Here is a 17,496-nt window from a genome sequence, read left to right as displayed (position 1 = left end):
CTCGCAAACGTCCCATCAATGAACAGGTCCCCCATTCTTCTAATCCCTGCTCGATGCCAGCTCTGAAACCCCCCGTCCATCCTCCCTGGGACAAACCGATGGTTACCCCTGATCTGGGACCACACCGAGGCTCCCATTGCACCCCTGTGTCGGCTCCACTGCCCCCAGATCTTTAGCGTTGCCGCCACCACCGGACTCGTGCTGTACCTTGTCGGCGAGAGCGGCAGCGGTGCCGTCACCAGCGCCCCCAGGCTCGTTCCTTTGCAGGACGCCATCTCCAACCTCTTCCATGCCGCCCCCTCTCCCTCCATCACCCACTGACGGATCATCGCCACATTTGCTGCCCAGTAGTAGCCACCCAGATTCGGCAGCGCCAACCCTCCTCGGTCCCTACTGCGCTCCAGAAACCCTCTCCTTACCCTCGGGGTCTTATTCGCCCACACAAAACCAATCATACTCCTGCCTACCCTCTTAAAAAAGACCTTGGTGATTACAATTGGAAGGCACTGGAACACAAAAAGAAACCTCAGGAGGACCACCATTTTGACCGACTGCACTCTACCCGCTAGCAAGAGCGGCAACATGTCCCATCGTTTGAAGTCCTCCTTCATCTGCTCCACCAGCCTCGTCAGATTCAGTTTATGTAGGGCCCCCCAACTCATAGCTATTTGGATCCCCAGGTACCGAAAGCTCCTTTCCGCCCTCCTCAGCGGTAGATCGTCTATCCCCCTTTCCTGGTCTCCTGACTGTACTACAAAAAGCTCACTCTTCCCTACATTAAGCTTATAGCCCGAAAAATCCCCAAACTCCCTTAGAGTCTGCATGACCTCCACCATCCCCTCCACTGAATCTGCCACATACAGCAACAGGTCGTCTGCATAAAGGGACACTCGATGCTCCTCTCCCCCTCGGACCACCCCCCTCCATTTCCTAGACTCCCTTAATGACATGGCCAAGGGTTCAATTGCTAATGCAAACGACAGGGGGGACAGGGGGCACCCCTGCCTCGTCCCACGATACAGCCGAAAATACTCCGACCTCCGCCGATTCGTAACCACACTTGCCACCGGGGCTCTGTAAAGGAGCTTAACCCAACTAATAAACCCTCCCCCGAACACAAACCTACGCAGCACTTCCCAGAGGTACTCCTACTCTACTCGGTCAAAGGCCTTCTCCGCGTCCATAGCTGCCACTATCTCCGCCTCTCCCTCCACCGATGGCATCATTATCACGTTTAGGAGCCTCCGCACATTGGTATTTAACTGCCTGCCCTTTACAAATCCCGTCTGGTCCTCGTGAATCACCCCGGGACACAGTCCTCGATCCTCGTAGCCAGCACTTTTGCCAGCAACTTAGCATCCACGTTGAGGAGCGAGATCGGCCTGTACGACCCACATTGCAGTGGGTCCTTGTCCCGCTTCAGGATCAAAGAGATGGTGGCCTCCGACATTGTCGGGGGCAGGGTCCCTCCCTCCCTTGCCTCATTTAAAGTCCTCACGAGCAACGGGGCCAACAGGTCTACGTACTTCCTACAGAACTCAACCAGGAACCCGTCCGGTCCCGGGGCCTTCCCTGCCTGCATACTCCCCAGACCTTTGCTCAGCTCCTCCAACCCAATTGATGCCCCCAAACCAGCCGCCACCTGCTCCTCCACCCTCGGGAACCTCAGTTGGTCCAAGAATCGTCTCATCCCCTCTTCCCCCGCTGGGGGCTGGGATCTGTACAGCTCCTCATAGAAGGCCTTGAATGCCTTATTTACTTTTGTCGCACTCCGCACCGTAGCTCCCCTTCCATCCTTGACTCCACCTATTTCCCTCGCTGCCATCCTCTTACGGAGCTGGTGTGCCAGCATCCGACTCGCCTTCTCCCCATACTCGTACGTTGCCCCCTGCGCTTTCCTCCACTGTGCCTCTGCCTTCCCTGTGGTCAACAGGTCAAACTCCATCTGGAGGCGTCGCCTTTCCCTAAGTAATTCCTCTTCAGGGGCATCTGCGTATCTCCTGTCCACTCTTGAAATCTCCCCCACTAACCTCTCCCTTTCCATGCCCTCTATCTTCTCCCTATGAGCCCTGATGGAGATTAGCTCTCCCCTGATCACCACCTTCAGCGCCTCCCATACCACCCCCACCCGCACCTCCCCGTTGTCGCTGGCCTCCAAGTACCTTTCAATACACCCCCTCACCCTCCCACACACCGCCTCATCTGCCAGCAGTCCCACATCCAACCGCCACAACGGGCGTTGGTCCCTCTCCTCTCCCAACTCCAGTTCCACCCAGTGCGGGGCGTGATCTGAAATGGCTATGGCCGAATACTCCGTTCCCTCCACTTTCGGGATCAGCGCCCTGCCCAGAACAAAAAAATCTATCCGGGAGTAGGCTTTGTGCACGTGGGAGAAAAAAGAAAATTCCCTGGCCTGCGGCCTGGCAAACCTCCACGGGTCCACTCCCCCCATCTGATCCATAAACCCCCTAAGCACCTTGGCCGCAGCCGGCCTCTTTACGGTCCTAGATCTGGAGCGAGCCAGTGCTGGGTCCAACACCGTATTAAAATCCCCGCCCATTATCAAGCTTCCTACCTCCGGGTCCGGAATGCGCCCCAACATGCGCTTCATGAATCCGGCATCGTCCCAGTTCGGGGTGTATACATTTACCAATACCACACACCTCCCCTGCAACTTACCGCTCACCATCACGTATCGACCTCCATTGTCCACTATGATATTCTTGGCCTCAAACGACACCCGCTTCCCTACCAGTATTGCCACCCCTCTGTTCTTCGCATCCAGCCCCGAATGGAATACCTGTCCTACCCATCCCGTTCTTAACCTGACCTGATCCGCCACCTTCAAATGTGTCTCCTGGAGCATGACCACGTCTGCCTTCAGTCCCTTTAAGTGCGCGAACACTCGGGCCCTCTTTACCGGCCCATTCAGGCCCCTTGCATTCCACGTTATCCGCCGGAGGGGGCCACCCCCCCCCGCCACCCCCCCCCCCCCCCCCCCCCCCCCCACCCCCTCCGCCAGCTAGCCATCTCCTTTTCTAGGCCAGTCCCATGCCCGCGCCGCCATCACCCTCCAGTCCCCCAGATGGGCGACCCCCGCCCACCTCTTCTGTGTCCCATTCCCCTTCGGCCAGTGCAGCAGCAACCCTATTTCCCCCCCCCCTCCCCGCTAGACCCGTGTCTAGCTCTTTTGCTCCCCCCATAGCACTCCCGTAAGTCAGCTGACGCCTGCTGACCCCGGCTTCCCCCGCCGTCACATTGACCCCCCCGTGTGGGAATCTCCCAATCAGTGTTCGCTCCTCCGTTCCCCCCGCCCCCCCCCCCCCCCGTCTTTCCCTGGCGCGGGAAAAAGCCCGTGCTTTCCTAAGCCTGCCCCGCCCCCTCTGCCACAGCTCCTGTCGCGGCCTTGTCTCATTTCCCCCATCCCCGAGCCTCCTCTCCCTCCAGCACCAGCGCCCGCCGTCTCGTACGGTCTACTCACCCGGTCCCTTTCCCCATCCCCATCCATCCCCCAGCCCGTGGAACATTTCCTGCGCGTGATTAACACCCCATGTGCAACAAACATCAAACACCCCCCCCACCCTCACAAACCCTCAGTTTGAGTCCAACTTTTCAGTTTGAATAAAGGTCCAAGCCTCCTCAGGCATTTCAAATAGTGATGTTGATCCTTGAATGTGACCCACAATCGCGCTGGCTGCAGCATTCCGAATCTCACTCCTTTCCGGTGCAGCACCGCCTTGGCCCGGTTGAAACCCGCTCTCCTCTTTGCTACCTCCGTGCTCCAGTCCGGGTATATTCGGATCTCCGCATTCTCCCAGCTGCTGCTCCGCTCTTTCTTGGCCCATTTCAAGACCCTCACTCTGTCCGTGAAATGGTGAAACCTCACCGCAATAGCCCTTGGCGGCTCACTAGCCTTGGGCCTCCTCTCCAACACCCGGTGTGCCCCATCCAGCTCCAAAGGCCTCGAAGGGGCCTCCGCGCCCATCATCGACTCGAGCATCGTGCTCGCATATGCCCTGGCATCGGCCCCCTCCACTCCCTCAGCAGACCCAGGATCCGAAGATTCTTTCTCCTCGACCTGTTCTCCAGGTCTTCGTATCTTCCCGCCCACCTCTTGTGCAGCGCCTCGTGCACCTCCACCCTCACCGCCAGGCCCAAGATCTCATCCTCGTTCCCATTAACTTTTTTCTGCACCTCCTGGATCTTTACCTCGTGGGCCTTCTGGGTCATCCCCAATCCTTCAATCGCCGACCGCATAGGCGCCAGCATCTCTTTCCGCAGCTCCTCAAAACAGCGCTTAATGAACTCTTGCAGCTCCGGCCCATATTCCACTTTATCTCCGGCCGCCGCCATCTTGTTTTTCTTCCCTTGCTTCTCCCGTTGCTCCAACGCCACTTTTTTGGCCGTTTCACTTCTTGTCTGATCCATAAACAGTGAAGGAGGACCTCACTCTCCCCTTCCCACACGGAACGTCTTCAAAAAATTCCCGTTGGGGCTCTTCTAGAGAGCCCGAAAGTCCGTGATCATGGGAGCTGCCGAATCGTGCGGCTTAGCTCCGCATCGCCGCATCCGGAAGTTATTTCACCCCCTTCTTAAAGAGGGCCGCCTTCACTTTGTTGAAGCCCGCTCTCCTCTTGGCCAGCTCTGCACCCAGGTCCTGGTACACGCGGATTTCACTGCCCTCCCAGGTACATCACCTCGCCTGCCTGACCTCAGGATCCGCTCCTTATCAGGAACTGGTGCAGCCGCACCACCACCGCCCACAGCGTCTCGCTCCCCTGCGGCTTCCTCATCAGCGCCCTGTGTGCCCGATCCACTTCCAAGTGGCGTTCAAATGTCCCCTCACCCAGCAACTTCTCAAACAAGCGAGCCTCACACGTGCCAGCGTCCGCTCCCTCGCTGCCCTCCAGGAGTCCCATGATCCGCAGGTTTTGCCTGCGAGACCGATTCACCAGGTCCTCCACTTTCTCCTGCAGCCACCTCTGATTATCCCGCATCAACCCCATCTCCGCTGCCATTGAAGTGAGCTGCTTCTTGTGCTACCCCACCATCTCCTCCACCTTCCAGATCGCCTGGCTCTGGGCCTCCAGCCTTGTCTCCAGACGTTCGATCCCGCTTTTAATCAGGTCCACCACCCTAGCCAGGTCCTTCAGATTCTCCTTCCTCTGCTGGGTGAACTTCTTGTTCAGAAAGCCCACCAGCTGCTCCGTCGACCATTGAGAGGGCAGGATCAGTCCCTGACCGTCCGCCACCTTCTCCTGTGTCGCAGGCACCACCCCAACTATCTCCAACTGTTCCTTTCTTTTTAGACAACTTCTGGTCCACAAATATATCCACCGGTGGTACCCTCTGTCCTTGTAGGCCTCGTCAAAAAGAAAAAGGAGGAATTTGTCAAGGCTAAAAGGCTGGGAACAGACAAAGCCTGTGTGGAACATAAGGAAAGTAGGAAGGAACTTAAGCAAGGAGTCAGGAGGGCTAGAAGGGGTCACGAAAAGTCATTGGCAAATAGGGTTAAGGAAAATCCCAAGGCTTTTTATGCGTACATAAAAAGCAAGAGGGTAGCCAGGGAAAGGGTTGGCCCACTGAAGGATAGGCAAGGGAATCTATGTGTGGAGCCAGAGGAAATGGGCGAGGTACTAAATGAATACTTTGCATCAGTATTCACCAAAGAGAAGGAATTGGTAGATGTTGAGTCTGGAGAAGGGTATGTAGATAGCCTGGATCACATTGAGATCCAAAAAGACGAGGTGTTGGGCGTCATAAAAAATATTAAGGTAGATACGTCTCCAGGGCCTGATGGGATCTACCCCAGAATACTGAAGGAGGCTGGAGAGTAAATTGCTGAGGCCTTGACAGAAATCTTTGGATCCTCACTGTCTTCAGGTGATGTCCCGGAGGACTGGAGAATAGCCAATGTTGTTCCTCTGTTTAAGAAGGGTAGCAAGGATAATCCAGGGAACTACAGGCCGGTGAGCCTTACTTCAGTGGTAGGGAAATTACTGGAGAGAATTCTTCGAGACAGGATCTACTCCCATTTGGAAGCAAATGGACGTATTAGTGAGAGGCAGCATGGTTTTGTGAAGGGGAGGTCGTGTCTCACTAACTTGATAAGAGTTTTTCGAGGAGGTCACAAAGGTGATTGATGCAGGTAGGGCAGTGGATGTTGTCTATATGGACTTCAATAAGGCCTTTGACAAGGTCCCTCATGGTAGACTAGTACAAAAGGTGAAGTCACACGAGATCAGGGGTGAGCTGGCAAGGTGGATACAGAACTGGCTAGGTCATAGAAGGCAGAGAGTAGCAATGGAAGGATGCTTTTCTAATTGGAGGGCTGTGACCAGTGGTGTTCCGCAGGGGTCAGTGCTGGGACCTTTGCTGTTTGTAGTATATATAAATGATTTGGAGGAAAATGTAACTGGTCTGATTAGTAAGTTTGCAGACGACACAAAGGTTAGTGGAATTGCAGATAGCGATGAGGACTGTCAGAGGATACAGCAGGATTTAGATTGTTTGGAGACTTGGGTGGAGAGATGGCAGATGGAGTTTAATCCGGACAAATGTGAGGTAATGCATTTTGGAAGGTCTAATGCAGGTAGGGAATATACAGTGAATGGTAGAACCCTCAAGAGTATTGAAAGTCAGAGAGATCTAGGTGTACAGGTCCACAGGTGACTGAAAGGGGCAACACAGGTGGAGAAGGTAGTCAAGAAGGCATACGGCATGCTTGCCTTCATTGGCCGGGGCATTGAGTATAAGAATTGGCAAGTCATGTTGCAGCTGTATAGAACCTTAGTTAGGCCACACTTGGAGTGTAGTGTTCAATTCTGGTTGGCACACTACCAGAAGGATGTGGAGGCTTTAGAGAGGGTGCAGAAGAGATTTACCAGAATGTTGCCTGGTATGGAGGGCATTAGCTATGAGGAGCGGTTGAATAAACTCGGTTTGTTCTCACTGGAACGACGGAGGTTGAGGGGCGACCTGACAGAGGTCTACAAAATTCTGAGGGGCATAGACAGAGTTGATAGTCAGAGGCTATTCCCCAGGGTAGAGGGGTCAATTACTAGGGGGCATAGGTTAAAGGTGAGAGGGGCAAGGTTTAGAGCAGATGTACGAGGCAAGTTTTTTTACACAGAGGGTAGTGGGTGCCTGGAACTCGCTACCGGAGGTGGTGGTGGAAGCAGGGACGATAGTGACATTTAAGGGGCATCTTGACAAATACACGAATAGGATGGGAATAGAGGGATACGGACCCAGGAAGTGTAGAAGATTGTAGTTTAGTCGAACAGCATGGTCGGCACAGGCTAGGAGGGCCGAAGGGCCTGTTCCTGTGCTGTACATTTCTTTGTTCTTTGTTCCACTCCTCCTGCAACTTTATAAATCAACAAATCCACCCATTAACAAGGGAAAAAGTCAGAATATTCCACCACGGGCGGGAGCCACCAAATGTGCGACCACTCACACCGTGGCCGCCACCGGATATCCCCCTTTCTAATTTTGTATTGTCTATAGTGTCAGCCGTGGCTCAGTGGGCAGCTCTCTCACCTCGGAGTCAGAAGGTTGTGGATTCAAATCCTACTCCATGGACCTGAGGACAGAAATCACATCCAACATTCCTCGTCCCAGCACTGAGGGGGTGCTGCACTGTCAGAACAGCTACTTTCAAATAAGATGTTAAACTGAGGTCCTGTCTGCCCCTCCCAGGTGGGTGTAAAAGTTCCACAGCCACTATTTTGAAGAAGAGCAGGGGAGTTATCCCCAGTGTCCTGGTCAATATTTATCCCTCAATCGACATCACTAAAACCAGATCATCTGCTCATTATCACATTGCTGTGTGTGGGATCTTGCTGTGTGTAAAATGGCTGCTGTGTTTCCTACATTACAACAGTGACTACACTTCAAAAGAACGTCATTGGCTGTAAAGCACTTTGGGACGTCCTGTGGTTGTGAAAGGTGCTGTAGAAATGCAGGTTTTTAAATTGAAGATTTATGTTAAAAGATCTTGTTATCTGGAACTTAATTGATTTCAGCCACCCCCAACTTACCATTTAATAAATTCACTTTGGTTCAGACAAGACTTTAACCAATTAAGGCAAAGGCAGAATTCTCTGGATAGTAAATTTCAAAAGAGGTTTATGAGATGAAAAGTTTACTGAACAACTTTAAGACACTGGGCTGGATTTTCCGATCCTGCGGCCAAGTCCACACCGCTGATCCTCCGCCCGGTGGGGGGCTTGTAGTCACGCAGCGTAAAGCCCGGCTTTACCTGATGAACGGTCGCAGAATTGCCGGGTCATTGGCTCCGCATGTGCATGCCGGCTGCCGCGCCGCGCAACATGGCGCCCGCCACGAGCGGACCCGGCCTGCCAAACACTGCCCCCCTGTAACCAGCCTCGCCACCCCCACCAGTCCCCCGCTGAAGCCCCCCATGGCAGCAGAACAGTTCCCTCTCCCCCCGTGACTGTGGCGACGCTGGACTCAGTCCGCCGCTGCCACGCGAGGTCCCCTAATGGTGTGAGCACAGGCGAGTGACGCAGTCGGGGACTCGACCCATCGGGGGCGGAGTATCTGGGGAGGGTCTCAGGTGACCTCTTCGAGTTCGCTGTTTTTGAGTGGGCGGAGAATCGCAAAAATGCCGCCACTTCTGCCGTAAAAGTGGATTCTCCGGCCAATCGCGGTGATCGGAGAATCCAGCCCATTGACTTTTACAACTTCATGTGGGTGATCAGTCTGTAGAAGGGTAACCCTCTCTGGCTCCTTCTTTGAGAGTAATTCTTGTGGAATTCAGCCTCGGGAGTCTGGCTCCTTCTTTGACAGTAATTTCCTTGGAACTCGGCCGCGGGAATCTTCAGTACTTGGCCAGCAAGGAAGACCTTCGGAACCTCTACTTTTATCCCCAAAGTGACCATTACCTCACGTCAGAGTTGGGCCTGTTGTAACATGACAATTGGTCAATTTGGTCACTGGATTAATTTAATTGGATCTCCAATTCCTGACACCACCTTCTCTATCTCAGACAGGAATACAATAGAACTGTTTCATACTATCCCTTTATCTGATTCTATACAATCCCTTATTCATAGTTTCAAATGTTGAGGCTAATCAGAGGTTGAAGGTCTCTCTTGCCAGTACATTTATCCTCATTGCACATTCTTTACATACACAGCAATTAAGTATTTACATTTTTACAGCAAATAAAACTCAAGCCATGATCTAATGGCCATATTGAGCCAGGCGAGCCGGTTAGACCGCTGGAGAGTCCGGAATTGGTAACCACGCCAAGCGCTAATCGCTTTCCGATCTAACCGGCCCACTCCCGTTGGCGAGGTCGAGCTCCAATGAAGGCCAATCTCCATCCCATTAACGGAAGGACCCTCTAATAGCCCCCGGTGATCTAACTAGCTCCCCAGCAAGCGGTCATGCGGGCGCCGAGTGTTACTGGTCTACACAGACATGGACCAGGCATCACAGCACCTGAGGGGTCTCCCGGCCATTGGAAGCCCTTGAATGGTCAGGGCGGACCCCTGGCCTTCCCCGGGAACATGGGTACCGTGGCACTGCCGGATGGCACCTTGGCACTGAAAACTTGGGTATATCACACTCTGCCCATTCATGAAGATCACTCATAAAGACTGAGGCTTGATTTTCTCTCCATTTCAAATACAGTGTGAAAATCCAAACACAGTATATCATGAAATAATTAGATTTAAAACCGAACGAGCTGTTGGGATTCACTGCCTGACAAAGGTGCAGGAAGTAAATTCAACTGTAACTTTCAAAAGGGAACTGGACAGATTCTGTGGGAAAAGAAACTTGCCGGGCGATGGGACTAATTAGATACCTCACTCAAAGAGCTAGCATGGGAACAATGGGCGGGATGGCCTCTTTCTGTGCTCTCTGACTCGTTTGCATTTGAAGAAAGTGGGAAATACCTGGAAGCCACTTCCTACGAGGGGGGTAGGAGCAGAGATGATGGAATGTTGGTTTGATCTACAGAGATCTACACGTTGTGAATCTTTGGAATTCTCTCCCCCAGAGAGCTGTGGGAGCTCAGCCATTGAGCGTGTTTAAAGCAGAGACTGACTAACAGAGACCCAATAACACAAAGGGATATGGGGACAGTGTGGGGGAAAAGACATTGAAGTGGATGATCAGCCATGATCGTATTGAATGGTGGAGCAGGCCCGACGGGCTGAATGGCCAACTCCTGCTCCTATGTTTCAATAACACAAAGATAGGCAGGAAAGTAAGTTGTGAAGAGGACATAAGGAGGTTAAAAATCTGAACATCAGGCGCCTGCTGAACGTGATCATGACCCCATCCGTGGAGAGAAAACCTGAGGTGATCTTCTCCCTGGACAGAGAAAAGACCTTTGATAGAGTTGAGTGGAAGTACCTCATAGAGGTACTGGAGCGGTTCGGGCTTGGAACAGGATTCACTGCCTGGATGAAACCCCCGTTTAACCCCCCCCACCAGCTCTAAATACTTCCAGCCGCACAAGGCAGGGATGACTGTTATCCCCGCTACTGTTCGTCCTGGCGATCAAATCACTCGAGATCGCGCTTAGGGTGGCAAAGAACTGGAAAGGGATCCGGAGAGGAGACACAGAGCTTTGCTCTATGCAGATGGCCTCCTCTACATCTCGGACCTGCAAACCGCATGGAATGAATTATGGGGCTTTTGAAAGAGTTTGGAACCTATTTGGGTGACAAACTTAACCTGAGCAAAAGCGGGATCTTCCCGGTGAACCCATAAGGGAGAGGAGCAGAGATGGAAGGTTTACCTTTTAAACAGGCCCGGCACAAATTCCACTACCTGGGGATCCAAATCGCTCATCACAAGACAGGGATCCACAAGTGGAGCCTGACCAGCCTGGTGGAGGAAGTATAACAGGACCTGCAGAGATGGGACACACTCCCACTCACCTTGGCGGGGAGGGTGCAGACGATCAAAATGAATGTACTGCCCAGGTTCCTCTTCCTTTTTTTTTTAGAAAACATTTTATTGAAGCATTTGTAATTTTCACAGTTTAACAATTTAACATTCTAAACAAGCGAGCGGACCGACACACGCAACAACATCACCATAAAATACCCAACTGCCCTCTCCGCCCGAGCTCCTAACTACCCGTATATTAGATTCCCCATCCTTATTTTACACTGCTGTGCCTCCCATTCCCCCCCTCCCCCCTCTCTTACTGCTGACGGACAGTTTTCCTTGAAGAAATCAATGAACAGTTGCCACCTCCGAGCGAACCCCTGAATTGAACCTTTCAAGGCGAACTTAATCTTTTCCAGCCTGCGAAACCGTGCCATGTCACTGACATTGGAGGCTCTGAATCCTTCCATCCCAACAAAACCTGTCTCTGAGCCACCAGGGAGGCAAAGGCCAAAACGTCGGCTTCTCCTCACCTCCCCCTCCCCCTCCGGATCTTCCGATACCCCAAATATTGCCATTTCTGGACTCGGAGTCACCCTCCCTTCCAGGACGTCCACAAATCCCTGCCAGAATCCCCTCAACTTCGGACATGCCCAGAACATGTGTACGTGGTTCGCCGGGTTACCCCCAAACCGCCCGCACCTATCCTCCACTTCCTCAAAAACCTACTCATCCGGGCCACAGTCATATGAGCCCCATGAACCACCTTGAACTGGATCAGGCTAAGCCTGGCACACAACGAGGATGAATTGACTCTCATCAAGGCCTTTTCCCATAGTCCGACTTCCAACACCCCTCCCAACTTTTCCTCCCACTTCCTCTTTGCCTCCCCATTTGGGACCCCTTCCCACTCCATCAATTCCTTGTATATTTCCGAGACCCTACCCTCTCTAACCCCTGTTTTTGACATCACCATATCCTGTCGTCCCCTTAGGGGGAGGCGGGGAAAACTTGGGACCTGTCTCTGGACAAAGTCCAAAACCTGCAGGGAGTGAAACCCGTTCCCACCCGGCAACTCAAACTCCTCCTTTCGTGTCTCCAGGCTCGGAAACCCTCCTCAATGAAGAGATTACCAAATCCCTCGATCCCTGCCCGCTGCCATCTCCTAAAGCCCCCGACCAATCCTCCCGGAATAAAACAGTGATTGTCACAGGTCGGTGACCCCTCCAGTCTCATGTGCCGCCTCCATTGCCCCCACACTCTCAGGGCTGCCACTACCACTGGGCTTGTGGAGTACCAAGCCGGCGAGAATGGCAGAGGCGCTGTTAGTAAAGCCTCCAAACTCGTACCCTTACAAGATGTTGCCTCCACTCGTTCCCACACCGACCCCCTCCCCCACTACCCACTTCCTAACTGTTAGTGGGAGAGAATCTCAAAGAAATCACTCAACGCCCAGGGTTACTGGTTCTCGCACCAAACGGTTCATTTCGCCGGCGGGGAGATGGCGTCTGTTACAGTCCCAGACCATCTCTCCACTGAACAAAGGAAAACATCCATTCTTATATTTTTCAAAACAGCCGCACAGCCCATTCCGGCCGGACCTTGTCCAATAATACTGATTATAGATTACATACATTAGATATATATCCAATTAAATTTGACATTACGCAAAGTGGGTTGGTGTCTTACCAACCCCTAACTTCATGAAGAAGTCACTCAAAACCAACTTAAAGTTATGTCTCCTGCCTGCACCTGGAGACCTTGAGCTGGTGAGGATACATTCTGCTCTTTGTCCTGTGGAGCTGTTATCAGTGCTGGTAAAATCCTCCCTAAAAACCCCCATGTATGTTTCACATTCAATTCCTTGATATCAATCATTCCTGCCTCCCTGACTAACTCTGCTGTCTGTAATTAAATGATGTTATTTGTACCAGTTTGCAAGTAACCCAGCTAATGATTGTTCAGCAATGTGCCTAGCTCAGCTAACAGCCATTTTGTGTCCTTTCTGATATTAGTAATTCTTCGGTTATAAAATCACAAGCATGTTATACACTATCTATTCCTACAAATTGCCTCTTGTCCAGGCATCCAAGCCAGGGTACCTTTATCTAAAATCTTCTTTCTAAATCGGACTTCAACACTAACCATCGATATGTTGGCCGCCCAGTAATAGTTAATAAAATTCGGAAGAGTCAAGCAAAAGTTTGCCATCCGAGGTCGGAAGGGGGATTCCACAAAACGTGGGAGCCATTCACTCGGTTGTTCCAAGACCTGTTTGTAGCCCAACAGCTTAGAAGACAAAGAACAGGAGAAGGCAGTCATGACACAGTAAGGGAGGGGGAGGGGGTGGGTGGGATAGGGGAATGAGAGGGGGGCAGGAGACATGGAACCCAACCACGCCCAACAAAAGAAGCATGAGAAACAAGGGGGGGGCGGGGCAACAGCCGGAACAAAAATAAACAGTGGGGAACGAAAAACAGGTAACCACAACCACCACTGTGAATAATGCGAGAGAAAGAACAACCGTGTCTGTATGTACACACTGATCCTTCTTTTTACCACAAAAATCTCAATAGAGAGAGAGCCCCTGGTAAATATGTAATCATTCCTTAAATATTAGCTATTCTAGGTCTCCCATCAGTTTCCCAGTCCACCTCAGACAACTTGCCCCTCATACCCTGATGGCGTTCTTCTGTGAGCAACACCCAGATAAATTAAACAAAAAAAAACCCATGTAACCATCACGGCCCATCTTCATGGCAATGTGGCATGATTTTGGGGGATCCAAACAGAAATGCAAACTGAATATCTTCTCAATTGCGAAACATCCTTTTACTCTGTGATCCTTATGAAATTTGAAACCAGGTATTCGCAACAAGACAAAGAGCATCAGCCCACTGGAGGCAAAGCCATGAGACCGGCCAGTCCAGCAGAAAGAAATCCTCCGACCCTCCCCATTGACCAACTGTCAGAATGAACACAATGCAGTCCTGGATGTAACTGAGAGCAGAAACAATAACAGCAGAATCCAACTCCTGTAATCACTGGTCAATTTATTGGTGTCTCAGCAGATGCAATGAATCATGCTTTCCCTTCCCACAGGTGAATGGCCTCTACCCAGTGTGAACTCGCTGGTGACTCTGCAGGTTGGATGACTGAGTGAATCCCTTCCCACACCGAGAGCAGGTGAACGGCCTCTCCCCAGTGTGAATTCGCTGGTGTGTCTGCAGGTTGGATGAATCACTGAATCCCTTCCCACACTGAGAGCAGGTGAACGGCTTCTCCCCAGTGTGAACCCGCTGGTGTCTCTTCAGAATAGATAAGCGAGTGAATCCTTTCTCACACACAGAGCAGGTGAATGGTCTCTCCCCAGTGTGATCTCGCTGGTGTGTCTTAAGACTAGATAAGCGAGTGAATCGCATCCCACACTGAGAGCAGGTGAATGGCTTCTCCCCAGTATGAACCCGCTGGTGTGTCTTCAGGTCAGATAACCGAGTGAATCCTTTCCCACACACAGAGCAGATGAATGGCCTCTCCACTGTGTGATCGTGCTGGTGCGTCTTCAGACTAGATAAGTGAGTGAATCGCATCCCACACTGAGAGCAGGTGAACGGCTTCTCCCCAGTGTGAACTCGCTGATGTGTCTTCAGGTTAGATAACCGAGTGAATCCTTTATCACACACAGAGCAGGTGAACGGCCTCTCCCCAGTGTGAATCCGCTGGTGTGACTGCAGGTTAGATAACCGAGTGAATCCTTTCTCACACACAGAGCAGGTGAATGGCTTCTCCCCAGTGTGAACCCGCTGGTGTGTCTTCAGGTTAGATAACCGAGTGAATCCTTTCTCACACACAGAGCAAGTGAATGGCCTCTCCCCAGTGTGATCTCGCTGGTGTGTCTTCAGACTAGATAAGTGAATGAATCGCATCCCACACTGCGAACAGGTGAACGGCCTCTCCCCAGTGTGAACTTGCTGGTGTGTCCGTAGGTGGGTTAACCGATTGAATCCTTTCCCACACTGAGAGCATGTGAATAGCTTCTCCCCAGTGTGAACTCGCTGGTGTTTCCGCAGGTTGGATGAATATCTGAATCCCTTCCCACACTGAGAGCAGGTGAACGGCCTCTCCCCAGTGTGAACCCGCTGGTGTTTCTTCAGGCTGGATAAATGTTTAAATCTTTTCCCACACTGAGAGCAGGTGAATGGCCTCTCCCCAGTGTGAACTCGCTGATGTATCCGCAGCGTGGACAACTGACTGAATCCCTTCCCACACTGAGAGCAGGTGAATGGCCTCTCCCCAGTGTGAACTCGCTGGTGTAACTTCAGGCTGGATAACTGTCTAAATCTCTTCCCACACTGTAAGCAGATGAACAGCTTCTTCCCAGTGTGAACTCGCTGGTGTATCCGCAGGGTGGATAACAGACTGAATCCCTTCCCATACTGAGGGCCGTTCAACGGCCTCTCCCCAGTGTGAACTCGCTGGTGTGACTGCTGGTGGGATAACTGACTGAATCCCTTCCCACACACAGAGCAGGTGAAGGGCCTCTGCCCAGTGTGACTGCGTCGATGAGTTTCCAGTGCAGATGGGACTCTGAATCCCTTCCCACAGTCTCCACATTTCCACGGTTTCTCCATGTTTTGGGTCTCCTAGTGTTTCTCCAGGTCGGACAACCAGTTGAAGCCTCGTCCACACACAGAACACGTGTACGGTCTCTCCCCACTGTGAATGGTGTGTTTTTTTTCTGGCTGTGTAACTGGTTAAAGCTCTTTCCACAGTCAGTGCTCTGGAACACTCTCACTTGGGTCTGTGTGTCTCGGTGCTTTTCCAGCCACACTGATGGTTTAAATGTTTTGATGCCGACAGATTGGGTATACATTAATTCTTCTGGATTCAAAGGCCGATGATATTCAGATGCTAACGAATCAAGTGGCTCTTTCAGATCGCGACGTGACGTTTGAGTCTTCTGTGTGTAATTCCTCCTCTTGTAATATCCTGCAGGAGGAGTTTACAAAGTCAACTCAGTATCGGATAACAATTCAGAATAAACAATTCTAGTTTCTGCATAACATTCTTTCCTCTCTCATTCCCCCATACCTAGTCTCCAGGAAGGAATGGAGTATTGGAGCAGTAAGTATAACAACCGTACCTCGGGATTCACAGCCTAGTCTCCAGGGACGGGACTCGGAGGGGCAGAGAATCTGAGCTAAGAGTATAAAAGCCTTTGCACATTCTCCCCCTGTCTGTCTGGGTCTCACCCCCACAACCTAAAAAGATGTGCAGGGTAGGTCAATTGGCCACGCTAAATTGCCCCTTAATTGGGGAAAAAAGAATTGGGTTACTCTAAATATATTTGAAAAAAGATTTAATTATGAGTAATAACCCTAATTTAGTTGGTAGCCTAACTGCGCAAACATTTATCAAATAGTGATCACAACATGATTGAATTCACTGTAGTGTTTGAAAGTGAAAAGCACGTTACAGACAGTAGAATTTTAGAATTGGGTAAGGCTGACTTTAACGGGATGAGACAGAGACTGTCCACGGTAAACTGGGGAGATCGGTTACTGGGTCAAACAACTGAAGATCAGTGGAGAATATTTAAAGAAACATTTAACGAGATAGAGAGCAAGTATATCCCCGAGAGGAAAAGGCTCCGCTTCACAAATAAAAACAGCCACGGACAAATAAGAGGTTAGGGACAGCTTAAAATTAAAAGAAAGGGCGCACAAAAATACAAGACACAGGACAGATCCATTTCAAGTTGACTATGTTGTTCGTCAGTTCCCCAATACTTTGGGGTGTGTGAGCTGCATTGTTATCCTCCTGTTTTTATAGAATCTAACCCTCTTTCCCCACTCACTGTGTGAACATGTTGACTGGTTGTTGATTTGCTGACATTTCACCTGGAGGCTGTGCTCCCTCAGATATCCTGTTCTGAATGAATTCCCAATGTCTGGTTGTATTTCTGCGGCAATATCTCTTGTTCTCTGGACCCATTTCCCGCCAGTTTTTCTGCTGCTTTCATTGTTTGAAAAATGTTGAAAAGAAAAGTAATAAAAATATTGACATTTGCGGGTGTCTGGCGGGAGGTGCGCGGCTTCCCTTCCGACAGGGAGTCAGGAAGCCGCTTCAGCTCTTTCCGTGCAGCCTGGTCAAGCTGCCGAGAGCCTCGGGACTCACTGCTCGGTGTCGCCGGCCGGTGCTGCGGGTCCGACGCGGGGACAACCCAGTCAGTGACCTTCCCCTCCCCCGGCCCGGGACTGCGCATGTGCGGGGAAGAAGGGAAGCCGCGTATGTGGGGCGAAGCGGCCACCCCTGACCTTACTGGTGACGTTTGGACCAATAGGAAGTATTGGAGGACCGGAAGGACTCTGGTCCCCCATCCAATCAGAGCTCCGGCTTTGTGTGAACGAAGTTTGAGCTTCACACAGACGGAAACCTCCTCCTGTCTCCAACATCTGGGAGTAAAACACTTTCTTTTCTCCCCCTTTCCATTTCTTTTCTCATTCTGACTTTCAATTGGTCACTTGCAGCAACTGAAGGGAAAGGAAGTGAATCCAGGGAGGGTGCAGACTCTGGAAAGCTTGGCCCAGATCTTTCTCTCTCTCTCTCTGAAAGACATTA

At 51.5% G+C, this 17,496-nt stretch overlaps 1 protein-coding gene across 1 annotated transcript in view; it reads right to left on the bottom strand.

Moving 5' to 3' along the window:
• The window catches only part of LOC140420136 (uncharacterized), a 75,382-nt gene extending 58,329 nt beyond the window's left edge, over positions 1-17,053 (bottom strand). The window contains exons 1-2 of the mRNA XM_072504164.1: positions 15,967-17,053; positions 13,993-15,864 (exon numbers count right to left, since the gene is read on the bottom strand). Of these exons, the coding sequence (XP_072360265.1) occupies positions 13,993-15,506 (1,514 nt within the window). The 5' untranslated portion in view covers positions 15,507-15,864; positions 15,967-17,053. The remainder of the gene's footprint in view (positions 1-13,992; positions 15,865-15,966) is intronic.
• Positions 17,054-17,496: the final 443 nt, after the last annotated feature.

Source organism: Scyliorhinus torazame, chromosome 5, assembly GCF_047496885.1.
Source record: "Scyliorhinus torazame isolate Kashiwa2021f chromosome 5, sScyTor2.1, whole genome shotgun sequence".
Lineage (NCBI taxonomy): Eukaryota > Metazoa > Chordata > Chondrichthyes > Carcharhiniformes > Scyliorhinidae > Scyliorhinus > Scyliorhinus torazame.
This window is presented reverse-complemented; position numbering and strand designations above follow the sequence as displayed.